The sequence below is a fragment of the Oryctolagus cuniculus genome, chromosome 20, assembly GCF_964237555.1.
Source record: "Oryctolagus cuniculus chromosome 20, mOryCun1.1, whole genome shotgun sequence".
Lineage (NCBI taxonomy): Eukaryota > Metazoa > Chordata > Mammalia > Lagomorpha > Leporidae > Oryctolagus > Oryctolagus cuniculus.
In genome coordinates this window covers 17,804,756-17,823,882 of record NC_091451.1, presented here as the reverse complement: position 1 = coordinate 17,823,882, position 19,127 = coordinate 17,804,756, and the positions used below count along the sequence as shown (strand labels likewise).

Here is a 19,127-nt window from a genome sequence, read left to right as displayed (position 1 = left end):
GAGCCAAGCACATCTTCCCATAGTTCTTAGATGTCAGAAGCCGTCTTCATGTTTAGCAAAGACTCAGCTCTTAATCATTTACTTGAAGTTGCAGCTAGAGGAATGGAACACAGTGCTGAACAGGGGGATTTGCTACACACAGAAATTACTCTGGAAAGTTGTGGAATCATTCCTAAAAAAATAAAGTAGCTGCATAAATTCTCATCCTAGATGGATGCTTTAAATGTGAGAAACAACGGACCCGCTGCTCTATCTGAACTCTCTCTGGAGGATCTGTGTTCACTCCATCAAACGGATGAACGGCTGAGTTGCTTCACAGGACTGAGCCGTGGCCAATGCTCTCTTTGTGAGCTCTGAGCAAGCACTCAGGGCTTGACAGAGGGTTCATTTTCTCTACACACACTTCAAATTTCGCCCTCAGTGGACCCATTTTTCAGTCTCTGAGGTAACCCAAAGCAACTAAAGTTCTGGATAAAACAGCCAACCTCCCCATAAGCTGGCAGGAACAGGGCCAGATAGCTTGGGTCAGTTCATGTGCAGTTCTGTAATTACAAAAGCACAGGAAAACATCATCCTGAGCTCCAGCGTGTGCACCGCCACAGAGCAACAGGAGCACTGAAAATGATCCACACCCAACACCGAGGCCAAGGCAAAGGGAGCCGACCACAACTTTCAGGAGAGGCTCTGCCTTTGCGATTTTAGAGGCTGTGCTTTCAAGTTCTGAGTCAGTCCATAATAGTTCACCTTCATAGAAATGTAGTGCAGAGGCAGTTACAGAGAATTCTAGGTAGACCGAGATTTAGAGAGGGAATCTCACAGGTCAGGACAACGGAGTAATTTCTAAGCAGGGCACAATTTTCACATGCAAAGGATGACAGGGAGAGAGCAGCGAATGCAGGTTCAACACGCCAGCTCTCACACACAGCCCAAGCCACTCCTTGAGGGTCAGTGTAAACCACACACGAGCAGCCCTTTTTCTCTTGTACTCTCAATAGAGCTTTTTAGGCACAAACGGTGAACTTAGTAGGTCAACTAGCAAAAGCAGAGTGGGGAAACTGCGCTGTAGTGACAGCCACGGGCAGGCATTTTGCCAGGCCTTTAACCAGTGTCTCCCCATGGGCCGGAAGTGGCAGACACAAACCCAGATCCTGACCTAGAAGTGCAAGCAAGCTCTTATGAAGTTCTTCCTTGCTGCAGCCTGCATAAAGAAACGACTTTACCAGAAACTCGTGTTGCTCAAGGACTTTATGCTCTTTTATCCACACCTCTACACCAAGTTTTGTGCAACTCCAACACACCTGTAGAGTGAGCACCAAAATGTAACAGGTTTCCGGAAGAGTCAGGAGGTGACAATGGAAGGGTCTTTATGGTCCAGTTTATTAGCAGGGGCCTTGAGTCATCGGGCACAAAATGGGAGTATTAAGCATGATTTATCAAGCACCTTCTATGATCACGGGGTACTTGCCTGGCAAAGGTGCTCAGGATGAGCAGACTGGGTGAGCAATCCTGGAGTGGGCAGCAATGAAAACGCGCATGTGACCTCAAACTGGGGTGCAGACTGGCCTCAGGGCTCTGAGAGATGTCAGGGAGGGAAGTTCTGAGAAAAGCAGAATGGCTGGCTAATGAGGGGGGCCAGGACAAGTCAGGTCAGTGTTCCTGAGTGAGGAGGGGCTTTCAGCTTTATAATGTGTGGTTTTAAATCCAGTTCCCAGTCAGAAACACCTGTGGCCAGCTGGACCACAGCACGGATGCTGTGGAGCAGGCCCTTGGCTGCCCTATGAACTGGCACTGCGTACTGTCAAGGCCAGAACTCTAAGAGAAAACAAATCCAGTTGGGAAGAATGTATTAAAATTAGAGCCATCTTCACCTCTCTTATGCTGAACAAACAAATCACTTTAAGATCTCTTCCAAAAGCCATTGGGAAAAAATTCATCTCCAAATTTCCAGTGTCATAGAAAATACATATACATTCTAGAGAGTGACCCTTTAGAACAATTAACAGACTCTTTTAATTGTAAAAAGTTATCAGAATGTATAGCTTCTCTTAATGATGTTCAACATAACAAGCCTCTGTAATTACCAGCCCACACGAATGCGGTTCTCATGAGTGCTACATAAAACCCGCACAATCACCCACAGGGAGACTGGAGGACTGAGGGGTAGGAACAGAGCCCAGCCAGAAATGTGCCGGGGAACTTAATCACCGTAATTTAGATTTTGTCACCGAGTCCCAGGTACAAGCTTTTTTATGCACTGTCAAGAGATCTCCACATTAATTGCCGTTCCTGTCTTCTGAGGACACAAACACTCTAATTTGCTGTGATTTCAGTTTCTCTCGCAATGTGGCGTGTGCTAAGTCCCCTTTGCCTCCAGAAGAGGAAGGCTGCGAAAGCTCTGATTATCCAGCTTGCTGTGCCAACATCAACACGCTCAAGTCACAAAGCATCTTCATTTGCAGGAATCTGCAAACCAGGGTGACTAAACCTATGGGGGTGGGGGGAAGCCCTGCCACCCTCCCTGAAAGCCCACATTCTTCTCTTCCCTGCACCAAGTGACTTTCAATAGAAGAGTTACTTCCAAGTGACAAGTTCAATGATTCTGCAAGGCCTGTGTGAAGCAGAAGATTTAGGTAATCCTCTGAGGCCTCCAGGCAGCTCCAGTCAGCACACTGGACAATGCAAACCCAGGTGCCTCCTTTCCAGGGGACTTTGTGGATGGCCTGGAATTTGTCAGACGGTGAGAGTGGCCCCATGTTTTGGCTTCAGGGCCCCAGCTCTTTCCAAACATTACTCTACAGTGATGCCATGCGAGACAAGATGTCTACAACCTACTGTCCTGCCATCAGACTGGACTAGAGATAGATGCACAGATGCGACAGCCTGCTTAAAACCTTCCCAGGTATCGGGGCACTGGATCATGTCCTGATCCAGCGCTCTGCTATGGCCTGGGGAAGCAGCACAAAATGGCCCAAGTGCTTGGGCTCCTGCACCCAAGCGGGAGATCCCAAAGAAGCTCCTGGCTCCTGTCTTTGGATCATCCCGGCTCCAGCCGTTGCAGCCATTTGAGGAGTGAACCAGTGGCTGGAAGACCTTTCTATCTCACCCTCTCTCTGTCTGTAACTCTACCTCTCAAATAAATAAAAATCTTAAAAAAAAAAAAAAAAAAAAAAAAGTGTCCTCCTTTCAAAACAGAGAATTGGAAAGCAAAGAAATGGGAGTTAAGCTAATCCTAGAAACCTGCTCTGAAAAGCATTCTAAATCAGCGCACAGTCTAAACACGGGCTATCGTTCTGTCTGGTGTGATTTTCGATGTTTATATTATCAGGCATCTGATGCCCAGCTTTCTGTTCCACTTTCCCAAACACCTCCCTTGTCCTAGTTGAATCCAGCATTCTGTTTTCCAAAGAGCAACAGTCACAAGATGCCCGACACTCAACAACACAGATTACTTTTCCAGTTTCATTTTGGAAATGAGCCATGGAGTTTCCAGACCTACCACAATCATTTCTGACTCCACACTGTGGTAGTGGCAAATGCAAACAAAACCTGAGAAGTGCTTTGTACCGCGGTGCCTGGAATTTTAAAAAGAAGGGGAGCTCAACAAGCTTATCAGTGAGACTACAGACCCAAAGCAAACCCAGAGCGAGTAGCAGAGGTTCCCTCTCATTACGGTCATCGGGTTCAAGGGCAGATTATGTGCCTGGATTCCCATTTAAAAAACAAACGTAGCTCAGGCTTTTCTCTTGGGGCATAATAATAAAAGAGACCCAGAAGGCAGCAGAGAGGATGAGTGACAACCGTGAGAAGCAAGAGGTAAAACCACTGCAGAGATCAGGAGGCCTAAAGAGCCAGCACAGGACGCCTCCTCCCTACAAGGAAGAATCTTGTCATACATGGAAATGAAGAACAGTGTTTATTTTGCCTAGTGGAAAGATATCCAAGCGTATAGGGGAATGTGTATTTTCTGATTTGAAAGGTGGATGGGGATGTGTCTAATTTTAGCTACATCTGCTTGACACCTCCCACCCTCAACCCATCACTGTCAGGGGCCTATTACCGAAAAAAATTTACCACACAAACATCAGGAAAGTGCTGTTCTCAGGAAGGCTGTGCAAGACACGGGCTCAGCCCTGGCACCACGCTCTATGGGTCTTTTACAAATATGTCAAGATCTGGGGCAGGCATTCGACCTCGCAGCTACTTCAGGAGCAGGCTGATCCCTGTGTCCCATACTCAAGGGCCTCGGTTTCCATCCCTAGCTCTGGTTTCTGACTCCAGCTTCCTGCTGGTGCAGACCCTGGGGGGCAGCCATGACAGCCTGAATGATGGGGCTTCTGCCACCCATGTGGGAGATCTGCACTGAGTTCCCAGCTCCAGGTTGCAGTCCCTAGCGCGGACAGAGCCCGGCTCTCTCTCCCTTTGCCTCTCATATTAAAGATATGGGTAAGATTTTTAAAAGTATCTTCAAGACAGTCTCAGGGACTGGAGCTGTGGCATAGCGAGTAAAGCCACTGCCTGTGGTGCCGGCATCCCATATGGGCGCTGATTTGAGACTGTTCCACTTCTGATCCAACTCTCTGCCATGGCCTGGGAAAGCAGTAGAAGAGGGCTCAAGTCCTTGGCCCCCTGCACCCACGTGGGAGACCCAGAAGCAGCTCCTGGCTCCTGGCTTCGGATTGGCGCAGCTGCGGCCAACTGGGGAGTGAACCAGCAGATGGAAGGCCTCCCTCTCTCTCTGTGTATAACTCTGACTTTCAAGTAAAATAAATGTTAAAAAACAAAAACCAGTCCAGTCTATAATATTCTCTATCATTACCTGAAAGCCAAAATCACAAAACTTCTCTGTTCTGCACCTACTCTGGTATGTAGTCAGGAAAGTTAAAAAATATGCATCAACTCCAACCATACAAAGAATAAATCTGTAAAATGTTCTAACATTTAAAATAAAGAATTAGGATTATAGGGCTGAAGTATTTTGCTGGCAAATCAAAGGCATTAAGTATACAAAAATGACTGTACTACTTGAACAATCTCCTTTCTTTACACATGGAGCGAAGCACGTGATGGGGCCAGGACACTGGACTGGGGCCAGGCTGGGCGTCATGGCAGCTGTGTGCAGGGCACTTACTTACCTGGTGTGGGAGGCGGCATCGTTGATGCTGAAAGTGCTGTTCTCCCTGGTCAGAGGGCTGGAGCCGGCCTGGCTCTTGCTGTGGATGTCCAGGCTCAGCGAGGACTCCGTTTTCCGGTCCATGCCAGGGCTCTCTGTCTCCAGCGTCCGATCTGCCATGGAAATTACCTCACTGGAGCTGTGCCACAGCGGTGCCACTTTCTCCTTGCCTGGCCCTGCGCGAGGTGACGACGTGGCAGCCCCCAGGGAGACGGTGCTGCCATGGCTGGGGCCGTAGGAAGTGGTGTCGATGCCACTGTCGGCGGAGGTGCCTTGCAGGTAGTTGTAGCTGTTGAGTTCGGACTCCGTGCGGTCCCCGTCGTACCACTTCTCATCGCTGTGGGCACTTGACGCGTTGCTGGAGAGGGTGTTGCTGCTGGAGTGGCTCGAGTAGTGGCTGTCCGACTGTGAGGGAAACAGCAGGGGTGTATGTGAGCGAGGAGCAGCAACCACTGTGCGCTGGGTGTCCCGCCAGAGTCCGGCAGGCGTCAGGTCTCAGTAATGACAGGTCACATGAGACAGGAGGTGCCCGGCAAACAGTGACTCGGGCATGGCAGAAGCGCACTGGAAACATTTTTATTTTAGAATACATTTTCTGACACTGGATTTATGCTGAAGCATCGAAAGTACTGAGATTATTTTTTTTCTATTTTTTTTTTTACTTCATATTACAATTTTTTTTTAACTTTTATTTAATGTGAGATTATTTTAATCAGGAAAAAATCTGCATTGTCATTAAAAGTTATGTCTTAAAATAGAAAGGAACTATTTCCAAAGGGCTGGATTCTAAAAGCCCCACCACACAGAGTAAACAGAAGGCTGAATCTTAGACTAAGTCCCCGGTACCCACTCAGGAGATGGCTGTCCAAGGAGGGTTGAGAGGTAACACTTCCACAGGGGCGCCGGCTTACTCAGTGGGGGAAACCAGTCATTTCTACAGTCGGTGGCGGGACAGCTAGAATCCACGTGCAAAAAACAGAATGAAGTTCAATCCCGATCACACAGGAAGACAATCTCAAGGAGGATGGAAGATGTCAACGTAAGAGTTAAACCTGTAAAACTCTTACAAGAATACAAAGATGGAAAGCTCCAGGACTGTGGATGATACACTTGTTTTTCAGATGTGTCACCAGTAGCATAAGAAATACAAGGAAAAAAAATAGGTAAGTTGGACTTCATCAGAATTCAAAGCTTTTGTGTTTTGGGTAGCCCAATTTAAAAATGGGCAAAAGATTTGACTAGACATTTCTCCAAAGAAGATGCACCTGTACAGCTGGCCCATGGACACATGAAAAGATGCTCATACCATCTAAACAAGCTAAAGCACAACGAGGCACCACTTCCTACACACCAGGGTGGCTGCAGACAAAAAGGCAGACAGCAATGAAGGTTGTTGAGTGGAGTATAAACGTGGGAGGGCCTGATGTGGAAGACGAGGTTGTGGAAGGGGCTCGTGTTGTGGCGTAGTGGATTGAGCTGCTGCCTACAATGCTGGCATCCCGTATAGGTGTCCGTTCAAGTCCCAGCTGCTCCATTTCCAAGCCAGCTCCCTGCTAATGCATCTGAGAAAGCAGTGGAAGATGGCCCAAGTGCTTGGGCCCTGGCACCCATGTGAGAGGCCCAGAAGAAGTTCCTGGCTTTGGCCTGACCCAGCCCCTGCTATTGTGGCCATTTAGGGGGAGTGAACCAGTAGAGAGAAAAATCTCTAACTCTGCCTTTCAAATAAATGAAAATCTTTTTTTTTAAGTTTGTGGAAAATGGAATTAAAATATACTCTTATTTTGAAACTTATTTTGAAAAAACTTTTTTTTTTTGAGAGGTAGAGTTAGAAACAGAGAGAGGTCTTCTATCTGCTGCTTTACTCCCCAAAGGCCACAACAGCCAGAACTGAACCCATCTGAAGCCAGGAGCTTCTTCTGGGGCCCAAGGACATGGGCCATCTTCCCCTGCTTTCCCAAACCATAAGCAGAGAGGTGATCAGAGGAGGAGCAGTCAGGACATGAACTGGCGCTGATATGGGATGCTGGCATGGCCGGCAGAGGCTTAGTCCACTATGCCACAGTACTGGCCCCTGAAAAAATTTTTGAAATACAGTTTTTCTTTTTTTTTTTTTTTAATTTCAAGATACTTTATTTATTTATTTATTTATTTTTTTGACAGGCAGAGTGGACAGTGAGAGTGAGAGAGAGAGAGAGAGACAGAGAGAAAGGTCTTCCTTTGCCGTTGGTTCACCCTCCAGTGGCCGCCGTGGCCAGCACGCTGCGGCCGGCGCACCGCACTGATCTGATGGCAGGAGCCAGGTACTTATCCTGATCTCCCATGGGGTAGGGCTCAATTACTTGGGCCATCCTCCACTGCACTCCCGGGCCACAGCAGAGAGCTGGCCTGGAAGAGGGGCAACCGGGACAGAATCCGGCGCCCCGACCGGGACTAGAACCGGTGTGCTGGCGCCGCAAGGCGGAGGATTAGCCTATTGAGCCACGGCGCCAGCTGAAATACAGTTTTTCATAATAAGCATTTTCCATTAATTTTTTGAAGAGCCCTCATATAGCCAAGGGAAATGAAAGAATACCACTATAAGAGTATCATTCTGGGGCTGGTGCTGTGGCATAGTGGGTAAAGCTGCCTGCAGTGCCAGCATCCCATATGGGCACCAGTTCGAGTCCCTGCTGCTCCACTTCTGATCCAGCTCTCTGCTATGGCCTGGGAAGGCAGTGGAGGATGGCCCAAGTCCTTGGGCCCCTGCACCTGTGCGGGAGACCTGGAGGAAGCTCCTGGCTTCAAACTGGCACAGCTCTGGCGGTTGTGACAAATTGGGAAGTGAACCAGCAGATGGAAGACCTCTCTCTTTCTCTGCCTCTCCTTCTCTCTCTGACTTTCAAATAAATAAATAAGTCTTAAAAATGATACTTTTAAAAAAATATTTATTTATTTGAAAGAGGAAGAGAGAGATCTTCTATCCACTGGTTCACTCCTCAAATGGCTGCAATGGCCAGAGGTGAGGTGAGTCAAGGCCAGGAGCCAAGAGCTTCTTCTGGGTCTCCCAAGTAGGTGCAGGGGCTCAAGCACCCAGGCCACCTTCTGCTGCTTTCCCAGGTGCATTAGCAGAGAGCTGGATCAGAAGTGGAACAGCCAGGACTCGAACTAGTGCAGACATGGAATGCCAGCAGCGCTGCAGATGGTGGTTTAACCTGCTATGCCACAGCGCTGGCCCCAAGGGTATCATTCTTACTAGTCAAAAAGTAAACAAACAAACAAAAAAAACCCAACACTCAAATGTTCGGCAATTGATGAGTGGATAAAAAAAGTGGGGCCTATCCACACAATGGAATATTTTCATCATGCAGTTGTATGACTTGTGTCATATGAAATGTGAAGGATCAGCACACCCATTGAGACAGACAGTGGGCTGGTGGTTGTTAAGTACTAGATGGGATGACTGCTCAAGGACACAGAATTTTGGCAGTGGTGGGGGTGGGGTGCAGTAACATATCCTGGAGTAAGATCCTGGTGCTCAAGGCACATCACAGGGAATATGCCATGACACACTAAATTGTGTCCTGCACATGGGTGCATATTATGGTATGTAGAGCTCTCCTACACAGAGGTTTAGATGCTTAGAACATTTTACAGAGTTTACCAGAGACAAGATTTTACCATATTTGGATAAAATAATATTTTAAACTAGAGGGAGGCAGGGAGTCTAGATACCTGTTAAAGACAAGAACAGACAAGGAACACATGTGGGTAGCTTTTGGTGGAGGCAGGAGCACACTCTCCACTGGCTGAGGTGTGGGCAGGAGGACAGGAGGGGACACAGCAGTTTGCGCTCACTGGGAAACTCTCTGCCCCAGTTCCTTCATGGGTGTTGCTCTAGTTTTTCTCAGTAACTTATCAAGCAGTGCCAGAGGGCCTTCATTTACCTTGATTAGGGAAGTACTTTACCCATGGTGGGTCTGAACTGAAACGCAGTGAGACTGTAAGATGATTAAGGGATTTCTAGAGAACTAGAATGTGAACCACAAAGGTGATTTTAAAGTTTCTAGGAGGCACATTTTAAGAAGTAAAAACGTGAATTGAGTTTTTTTTTTTTTTTTTTTTTTGACAGGCAGAGTGGACAGTGAGAGAGAGAGACAGAGAGAAAGGTCTTCCATTTTGCCATTGGTTCACCCTGCAATGGCCACCGCAGCTTATCCAAAGGCAGGAGCCAGGTACTTCTCCTGGTCTCCCATGCAGGTGCAGGGTCCAAGCACTTGGGCCATCCTCCACTGCACTCCCTGGCCACAGCAGAGAGCTGGCCTGGAAGAGGGGCAACCGGGACAGAATCCGGCGCCCCAACCAGGACTATAACCCCGTGTGCCGGCGCCACAAGGCGGAGGATTAGCCTACTGAGCCGCGGCGCCGGCCTGTGAATTGAGTTTTAATATCATGTTTTTACCTAGCCCAATCTGTCCACATCATTTTACCACCTAACAGGGAAATTACGGACAGGGCCAGAAAGCCACAGATGGACCTGTAAGCACTAGGGAACTGTGTCGCTATGGTGAGAGGACAGAGATGTGTGCAGCTGTGGAAGGCCAGAGAAGCAGCAGGGGCAGCCGTAAGGGAAGCTAACGCTGCAACCTTTCATGCTTGCAACCGTGTAATACATAAAATCCCCTCCTAGCACATCTCTGTCACGAACATTTCAGGACGAGTATGTGAATGACATGATCTCCCATCCAGACTTGCAGGGACAAGGGCACAGCACTGAGAAGTTAAACTTCATCTCAAAGCAACCACAGGGCCACGGCAGCAGAAATTCCAGGGCCCTGGCAGCCTGTGGCCAACCTCTGCCAGGATGACTTCCTCTCTGACCGGCTGGACAAACAGCATCGCAGCCTGACCACTTACACATCACAAGGAAAGCCGACTGCTAAGACTCTGTTAGTCTTGTAAGTTGACGGTTAACTTACATGCCCTTGTTTGTTTGGAGACAAATGAACCACTGGATCCTGCCGCATTAATCTCCCACTCGGGCTCTCTCGGAAAGCTGGCAGGACCTTGGACACTGCCGGGAGATGGCACGTGGGCTCTGGAATACAGCATAGGACATTATGGCGCAGGCAACAGACAGATACAGGCACGTGTTAACAAATGAAGATGGCTTGCCACTGCATCTTTCAGTTCACCGGCCAGCCAACTCTGAATGTCAGCAGTAAGCTTGTTAAGAATCTACACCATAGACAGCATGTCAGAAACTTAAGTGGCTGATGGATAAAGCTTGCAGCTGGTGACAATGTGTCACATCATACACATTAGCATAGCCAAGTACCACCAAACCAAGGGCCATGAACAACACAGCAAAGTTTGGAATCAACTTTCGGTTTGGGGGACAGTTTAGAATGTATGCATTAAACTTAGGAAATTCATTCACCGCAGTGTGGCTACCCTGGCTCGGTCTGCAATACCTAGACAGGCATGGATGCAATCGCGTGTTACTTACCATGACACTTTGGAAATATTTTACCTGTGTATTCATGCTGCTCGAGGACAAAAGAATTGAAATCCTGAGGTCCTCTATAACTGTAAGCTAAGCACAACAGAAAAGACACACAGCAGCTAGTTTACTTAAAACAATTGCTTCCTTTCGGACTCCAAGTGGGCATTCAAGCTGGGGTTCCAAAAGTCAGAGATAAGCCATTTATCCTCTAATGCACCCAAGCTAACAGCCACAGTTGCAGGCTTCTGCAGCTCCTCCCTAACTGGCAGAGGACAAGGTAGCATACTCCTTCAGTCTGACCCTCAACCATCTCCCAAAGCAGAGAGGCAGGAAAACAAACATCCATGGGGTCAAGAAAGCTGGACTCCTGTCTGCACGGTGAGTTGGGTACTGGGTTATGCCTGTAAGACCCTGATACCCAAAGACAGGCGGGCCTATCCAACAAGTAGTAACCTTCTAAACATTCTCATTTATTCTGTGATAAACCATCACAGAAACTTGTTCTTACAATCTGGGTGTAGAAAGGTCAGCCCTTTCCACACACAACAGTGTGCACTGAGTTGAGTGATGAACACCTAAGTGTTTTTCCTGGGACAGGACCCGCCTATTAGGAAGGCTGGCTACTCTTCTAGAGTGCTGGGATAGCAAACATGAAAAAAAAATGTACTTCAAGACTTGGATTTTGAATGGAGCAAAGTTACCACATGGATCTGCCACTCTGGTGAACAAGGCTTCCCTGGCAGGCTCAGGAGCAGGGATGAGAATGTCTGACCCACAGGCTGCACAGGGCCCACAAAATCATTTGTTTTGTCCTTGTCTAGGTAACAGCAGACAGACTCAAAATTCAATAAATCTGTAGCAGGCTAATTTTTAAGTTGATAATTTTTTATGGTCCATGAATGATGTTATAAATCCAAATGGCCCTTGGCAGAAAAAAGGTTCCCCACCCCTGCTATAGAGGAAACACATTAAAAAATTTTAAAAAATACCAAGTCTACACCTTATTAAGAGGATTGGACTCATCCATATTCATATTAGAGTCTTCCCTGTTAGGAGTGGGATGTCACTGAACTGAAGTGGATGCAAGGGGAGGGACCTGGAGGGAGGACTGTGTGAACGTGGACATGGGTCCAGGACAAAGCTTCTAATTACTCCTTCCAGTCCAGGGCTCCGTCTCATTCCACACGTGGCTTCCTGAGAGCGGGTAGGGAGCCGCTGCAAGCTGCAAACAGCCCCTCGTGTCATGCCCAAGAAGGGACCCTTTCACACGTGCCATTACCATCTATCTCAACAGCATCAAAATGTATGGGGTTAAAAACATTCCGTCCAGAGCAGAAAAGCAGAGCAGAATGTGCTCAGGTTTTCTGTGTTGGGGGTGGGTGGGAAGAGTGGGGAGTGACAGATGGCTTCAATAACAAGGCACATCTCACTGAAGTGACGGGAACAAAGCATAGCTGAGCATAGCTGCAGAACCCAAGAACTGCATTTGTCTTCACCAACTCCTGTCTCAGCTGAGTTGTCTCCCCTCTCTCCCTCCCCATGTTCATGCCTAGCACACTTACTTAGGCAAGCTCTTTAATTAAACACAGGACAAAATAATGAATTGGCAGAGAAAATCAGAAGATGGGACTTTGCCTGAAAAGTTTATCTCTTTCAGCCCTGAAGTTTACATGGATGGTAATGCTATTGAGAAGCTAAAGGAGGAAACAAGCAAAAAAACAAAACAAAACAAAACAAACAACAACAACAAAAAAACCAACCTGCAACAACTAGTCTTTGATTTATCTGTCAGCTGTGCAGACACCCAACCCCTGGTGCTGCTGTGCTGAAATTTAATCTTGTTGCACGGCCAAACTTTATTTTCATCCTGACATTGTAGAACAACGTGTCTGCAGGGAGAGGGGCCGTGCACCAGAAATCCAAATGAGGCTCGCTAATGCAGACCTTGTCCATCCAGCTGTGCTACCCTGCTAAAACAGGTCCTCTGCTGACAGCTTAATAGCAGAGTGGAAAGAACTGGAAAGAAATGCACATGAGGGAGGGAGGAGATTCTAATGAGGCTGCACGTGTGACTGAACCGTAACTGTTATCTTCCTCCCACTTAAGTACATAGCCTGAAAAACAGCAGCAACATTCAGGCTAGTAAGGCTTCTCTCAAGGTCCTTCCACTGGGCACAAACAAACTTGGGCGAAGAAAGGTACTCACACAAAAGTGGTTTGGTGGGCTGCTCTTTTCATCTTGGAGCTGAAAATAATTCCTACGTCCTATTTTTGTATTTGAGCTCATTTAACCTTCCATGACTTTTCTGTGGGGTCTTGCTTCTTGCCTCCATGTTTCCATAATCTCACAGGGAGACTGGATTTTAATCCACTTTTATTGACTAGGGCTGGCTTAGGATGCTCTGATACCCTCATCAAGAAGTGGTCGGCGTCACCTTGTGTTGAATGCAACATGCTTCTTGTGGAAACGACTTACCCATCTGGTCGACAATGCTGTCCTCACTTCTTTGCCAGCTAGGTGTGGATTTCCCGCTACCACTGATGTCCGACTGGGTATTCTGCCGGTCAATGGAGGCTGGGGATCTGCGGCTGACGCCAAACCTGTGGAGACGACCCCAGAGAACAGCAGAGTCAGCATCAGGAACCTCACCTGCAGTGCAAGGCAGTGCTGGATATCAGGAACTGAATTCCGATGACAGCCACTACCAGGCTCTGCTCACCAGTCTGTATATGGGCATGCACCCTCGGCCTGTGTGCTTGAGTGTGGCAATGTGCATGTTGAGGAGGGTGGGCATTCTGTGTCTGTGCAGGCACAGCAGTGCAAGGGCAGGGGCCAGCTGGACGGGGCTAAGATAAGCAGAGTTAAGAAACCAAAATCTTCTAGCCCTCATGTAGCCAAGTTCAGACTGCCATTTGGAGCTCAAGGAAAAGTTCTACAAGCTAAATGTTTCAGACTTGAAAAGGTTTATGTAAAACCTTATGAAAAACTGTGTACATCTCAAAATTCCTTTGCAATGAAATAACCCTATCTTCTAATTTCTACGTTTCCCACCAACATTTTGAAGGGCCCTCATATATACACCAAATGGCAGGTTTCTGGGAATTTGTTTCTCTCAGCGCAGCAATGCACTCATCATTCCAGCGTTCATTCTTGCAGCAAGGATCCTCTGAGCACTTGCTCTGCGGGCTGGGAAACAAAGGCTGCAATCATATCAGGCAGAAACCACTTTCAAAATGTTTAAATTTTAAATTGCCTTTGGGAAGAGCAATTTGGAAGTGGGTAAACTGGCATGTATAAAGGCAAATATCTGTTTCTGCAAAGAACATTTAGCTATTAAGTCAGTTTTATTTTCCCCTGTGTAAACTAATAATACTATATGCTTAATCAAAGCACGTGCCATGATCAGTGGTATCAGCAAAGTAAATAGTGAGTCTAAAAAAGGGGCCAGAATGTAGACTTCAAGCATTCGTATGAATGCTGATCTATGTGTGGCTGCTAGTGAATTCATGAGTAATCTATGCAATGAAAGACTAATGAGGGTTTGAATCAATTTGATGCATGTGAGGGGTGTCTTTATTTATTTATTCAAAAGGCAGAGAGCAGACAGAGGGAGATACAGACAGAGATCTCTCAGCCCCTGGTTTACTCTCCAGATGCTGGGCCAGACCAAAGCCAGGCACGTGAACTCAATCTTAGTCTCCTGTGTGGGTGGCAGGAACCCAACTACCTGAGCCATTGCTCCTGCCTGCCAGGATATGCATTAGTAGGAAGCAGTAATTGGAAGTGTAGCTGCGACTTGAATCTAGTAATTACGATATGGGATGTGGGCATCCCAAGCAGCATCTTGACCACGGCACCAATTGCCCACCCCACAGTAGGTGTCTTGCTTGCACAGACTGGATAAATCCATGGGCAGAACCAGCAAGCGCTATGTGGGGAAGAGCAGAAGAAAAGAAGCAGATGGCTTGGAGTCAAGTTCCAACTCTGGCAAACAACACAATTGAGCCAAGTCCATGTTGTTCAGATTCAATTTCTTTATGTGCAAAATAGCAATTCCATTATACAGATCCAGGCAGAAAAATCCATAGAAAGCATTTGCAAAGTAGAAAAGCCTGTAAGAATATCACCTCTCCAGTTACTTTTACATAAATGCTGTTCATTTACATACTCAATCACAAAGCTCACTAAAGCAAACTCATCTTATATACCGACAAACCCATTATTAAAAAATAAAAACCCAGGGGCTGGTGCTGTTGCACAGCAGGTTAAAGCTATGGCCTGTAGCACTGGCATCCCACATGGGTACCAGTTCAAGTTCCAGCTGTTCCACTTCTGATCCGGCTCCCGGCTGATGCACCTGGAAAAGCAGCAAAGGATGGCCCAAGTGCTTGGGTCCCTGCACCCACGTGAGAGACCCAGATGAGGCTCCTGGCTTCGGCCTGGCCCAGCCCCAGTCATTGAGGACATTTGGGGAGTGAACCAGTGGATCGAAGAGCTTTCTCTCTCTGTTTCTCCTAACTCTGCCTTTCAAATAAATAAATCCTTAAAAAATAAAAAAACTTGATTTATTAAAATTTCAGTGCAAGCGCTCATACAAAAGAAAATGATTAGGGATAGGCATTTAGCCTGGTTGTTAAGATGTGCACATTCTATGTCAGAGTGCCTGGTTCCATACCCAGCTCTAGCCCTCGAATCCAGCTTCCACGAATGCACAGCCTGCGAGGCAGCAGTGTCGGGTCAAGGAGTTCTGCCACCCACCTGAAGACCTGGATTGAGTTCTTGGCTCTCAGCTTCAGCTTCACCCATTCACAGCCATTGCAGGCATCTGTCTGTCTGCCTCTCTACCTGCCCTTAAATAACATAAACTTAAAAAGTTTCACAATTATGCTTTTTTGCCACCTTCTGCCTAAGCAGGATCCTCTATCAGGTCAGCAGAGCAGATATCCTCAAACTAACTTTTTAATTGTATTCTAAATCTGTACCAAATTAAGATTTTTTTTAAAGGCACTTAAAAATGGATTCTAATTTTGCTTTTACTTTTTGGTAGCAATGGAAACCCCAGCTAACTTTCTGAATTTAAAGCCAAATGCTTTTTTGGCTACTTGCTTTTAAATAAATGATATGGTAAAGCTATCTAAACTCTGCCTTGAAAAACATTTTTCCCAGTGAAGTTTTAAATTCACATGATTTATTGTAATGCCAGGGTATTAGGGTTGCAAGGATCCTGGCCTTGAGGAGCTCACACAAAACCTGTTCTAAATTTTACCCTGTGCCTCTTTTTAAAGAGCTTAATTGTGCCTCTGTTTGGAAAAGCACTTACTGGTTGAAGAGTCAGAGACCAGGCTGGAAACAGTTCTAGGGAATCACGTGGCTGCCCCCGAGACACAGTCAGCAACAGACCTCAGTCCACCCGTCCAGGGTGGCCATGGGGGGTCACTGTCTGCACGCTGCCTTCGCTGGCTGCAGCTGCTCTGTCAGCACATGGAAGCCCCTGCTGGACCATGCTGGGAGAAAGCCCTGGTGGGCTCCTCACTATAGCTGTTTCCTCCCGCGGCTTGTGCAGCTGCAGTCAGACTTCTCACACAGGGACTCCAACCTGCCCTTCTCCCAGCTCTCCCTTTGCCCTGTTAGTGCTCCTCAAAGTGCAGGACTCAAAAATCCAATCTCCAAGGAGGGTACAATAGGCCCTATGTCTTTTAAACAACGTGGTCTTTTAACTCTCTCTTATTCCCATCCTGAACTTGTACAGGTTATCTTTTATCCCCATCCAAGTAAAGCAGGCATTATTAAATGTCCTATTAAGTTTCCCCTCTTCTCGACTCATCTGCACAGTCTCAATATCCTTAGTGCTGCAGGGACCAGGCAGGCACATGTCACACGGACACAGGTGCAGAGCCCACCTGAGGAAGGGAGGCCACCACAGAAGCTTGCTATGTGTATGGACAGCCCTGGTGCGCTGCGCAACTGCTGTGATGTCATGCTCTGGGGCCTCTCACAGTGGACCATCTGTGAGTTTGCAGCATGGCACACACACTCAGCTCTGCAGCCAGCCTCGTCTGTGTCCGTGTCTGTGTCATGGGGTGAGCTGTACAGCAGCTGGAATCATTTTCCTCTGGGTTAGGGTGACTTAAGGATCAAACCTGGCCCATGAGCAATGCACATGACTGACAGGGGGCCATTGTCTCTTACATCACTGATAAAGACAAAAACAGCTCAGAGTCTAAAGGAAGACACCACTCGAGGGGGAATTCAAATAATCCATGGAAAAATGGAATTAACAGATAATTTATTTTGGTACAAAATAGTTTGAAATGTACGTCCTAGTGTTTTCATAATACATATTTTCTATGAAACTTCTTATAGTCATAGATTTCAAAGTTTTAGCAAAACAACCTTTTTTTTTTTTTTGACAGGCAGAATGGAGAGAGAGAGACAGAGTGAAAGGTCTTCCTTTTCCATTGGTTCACCCCCCATTGGCCGCTCTGGCGGCGCGCTGTGGCTGGCGCACCGTGCTGATCTGAAGCCAGGAACCAGGTGCTTCTCCTGGTCTCCCATGTGGGTGCAGGGCCCAAGGACATGGGCCATCCTCCACTGCACTCCCTGGCCACAGCAGAGAGCTGGCCTGGAAGAGGGGCAACCGGGACAGAATCCGGCGCCCCAACTGGGACTAGAACCCGGTGTGCCGGCGCCGCTAGGCGGAGGATTAGCCTAGTGAGCCGCGGCGCCGGCCGAAGATGGAATTTATAAATGGTTGTTTTTGGCCGGTGCCGCAGCTCACTAGGCTAATCCTCCACCTGCGGCGCCAGCACCCTGGGTTCTAGTCCGGTTGGGGCACTGGATTCTTTCCCGGTTGCTCCTCTTCCAGGCCAGCTCTCTGCTGTGGCCAGGGAGTGCAGGGAGGATGGCCCAAGTGCTTGGGCCCTGCACCCCATGGGAGACCAGGAAAAGCACCTGGCTCCTGGCTCCTGCCATCGGATCAGCGCGGTGTGCAGGCCGCAGCGCGCCGGCCGCGGCGGCCATTGGAGGGTGAACCAACGGCAAAAAGGAAGACCTTTCTCTCTGTCTCTCTCTCTCACTGTCCACTCTGTCAAAAAAAAAAAAAAAATCCATCTTCCACAGACTTCAAGTGTCCACCTATCATCTTCTTGTAGAAGAAAAGAGCAGTCCCCTGGTAACCTCACTAACAACAGGGCAAACCCTCAAGGCCAGGACCAGCAGAGGTTTGGTTATTAGGCAGCACGCAGAGTGACTGCCACCTCTCAGCAAACCTGAGCAGCACAGGCACTGCCATCATGTTCTGAACACCAATATTCACCAAAACATCCATGTCTCAAGGCAGGCTTTGGGAACATGTTAAAACATATCACAGAAGAAAACAGCGTGGTTTTTTTCCCTGTTAGCTCATTTATATTTTATCACTGTACTAACACTGAAGCCGCAGTGAATTTTTAGTTTTGAAATCAAGGTAGGCCATTAAAAGCCACTAATGAAAACAAGAAGTAATTAGTTGGACCTGGGGTGTGGTACAATAACATGTAATTCATAAAGCTCTTGCAGGGACTCATGAATAAGAGCTAGAAGTTTTTTTCTAATTGTTACTGAAGCAATTAAAAAAGAAATGTGCATTTTAGACAGGCTACCAAGGCAGTCCTGGGGGAAGACAGAGCGGTGGGGAAAGCACATTTTATGGTGGTTTCATTACCTACTTTCTGCTAACGTAAACACTTAGCAGCACCAACAACAATTATCCTTAATACATAAAAAATACCACGCTGAGGGTATTATTAGTAAGCACACTTATTTTGCGACATGGTGGAATCTCAAGAATGTAACCAAATCATGTCTGTCTGCTAAAAATGCGTATGGGGAAAATGCAGCATAGAAACACCAGTGTTTATGAAGATCTCGCACTGCACTTTCAGGTGGTGCCCGTTCTCCATGGAGAGCACCCGCAGGAAGCCTGCATGGTCCCCGCACTCCTGCCCGGGCAGGGCAGCCTGTGATGTTTGGCAGCTAATTACCTCCTAGCTTCAGACTTGCCAGTTTTGTTCCCTCACAGTAAAAAAGGCCTCTGAAATCATGTCCATTTAGTTTTTTACTTGGTAAGTCTTATCAGAAGCAAACTGTTACTTTTGGGCATTTAGTGTTTACAAGAAAAAGGAAGCACAACAAAAACGCACAGGAGACTTAAAGAGTGAGACAAGTAATTTGAAGTGCCCGTGAGCATCGTTTCCCCTGTTAGCAGCAACACAGACTGCAGGGCCAGTAACTTCCTGTGGCGCTCACACCCAGAGGAGACAAAAGCCTCCCTGAGGAGACAACGCACGTTATGGAGGAGCTAAGTCCTCTGCAGAGACGCAGGAACGCCAACTCCCCAACAAGGGGCTTAGCCGCCATGAGCGCACTTTCTCATCTGGGACAGCAACCACACGCTCCCTTCTGTTCGTGTGTAAGCTGGGCAAGGCTGGCCGAAT

At 47.5% G+C, this 19,127-nt stretch overlaps 2 protein-coding genes across 26 annotated transcripts in view; one reads left to right on the top strand and one right to left on the bottom strand.

Moving 5' to 3' along the window:
• Positions 1-19,127, top strand: part of LOC108175891 (serine/threonine-protein kinase MARK2) — a 657,969-nt gene that overhangs the window by 106,018 nt on the left and 532,824 nt on the right. The window lies entirely within an intron of this gene.
• The window catches only part of SIPA1L1 (signal induced proliferation associated 1 like 1), a 429,087-nt gene that overhangs the window by 24,337 nt on the left and 385,623 nt on the right, over positions 1-19,127 (bottom strand). For 17 of the 20 annotated variants that reach the window (XM_051826282.2, XM_051826275.2, XM_051826274.2 and 14 more), the window contains 4 exons: positions 13,129-13,253; positions 10,680-10,742; positions 10,126-10,244; positions 5,133-5,575 (listed from right to left, as the gene is read on the bottom strand). In XM_051826282.2, the coding sequence (XP_051682242.1) occupies positions 5,133-5,575; positions 10,126-10,244; positions 10,680-10,742; positions 13,129-13,253 (750 nt within the window). The remainder of the gene's footprint in view (positions 1-5,132; positions 5,576-10,125; positions 10,245-10,679; positions 10,743-13,128; positions 13,254-19,127) is intronic. The other 3 variants (XM_051826288.2, XM_051826289.2, XM_070065189.1) reach the window with 1 other exon arrangement.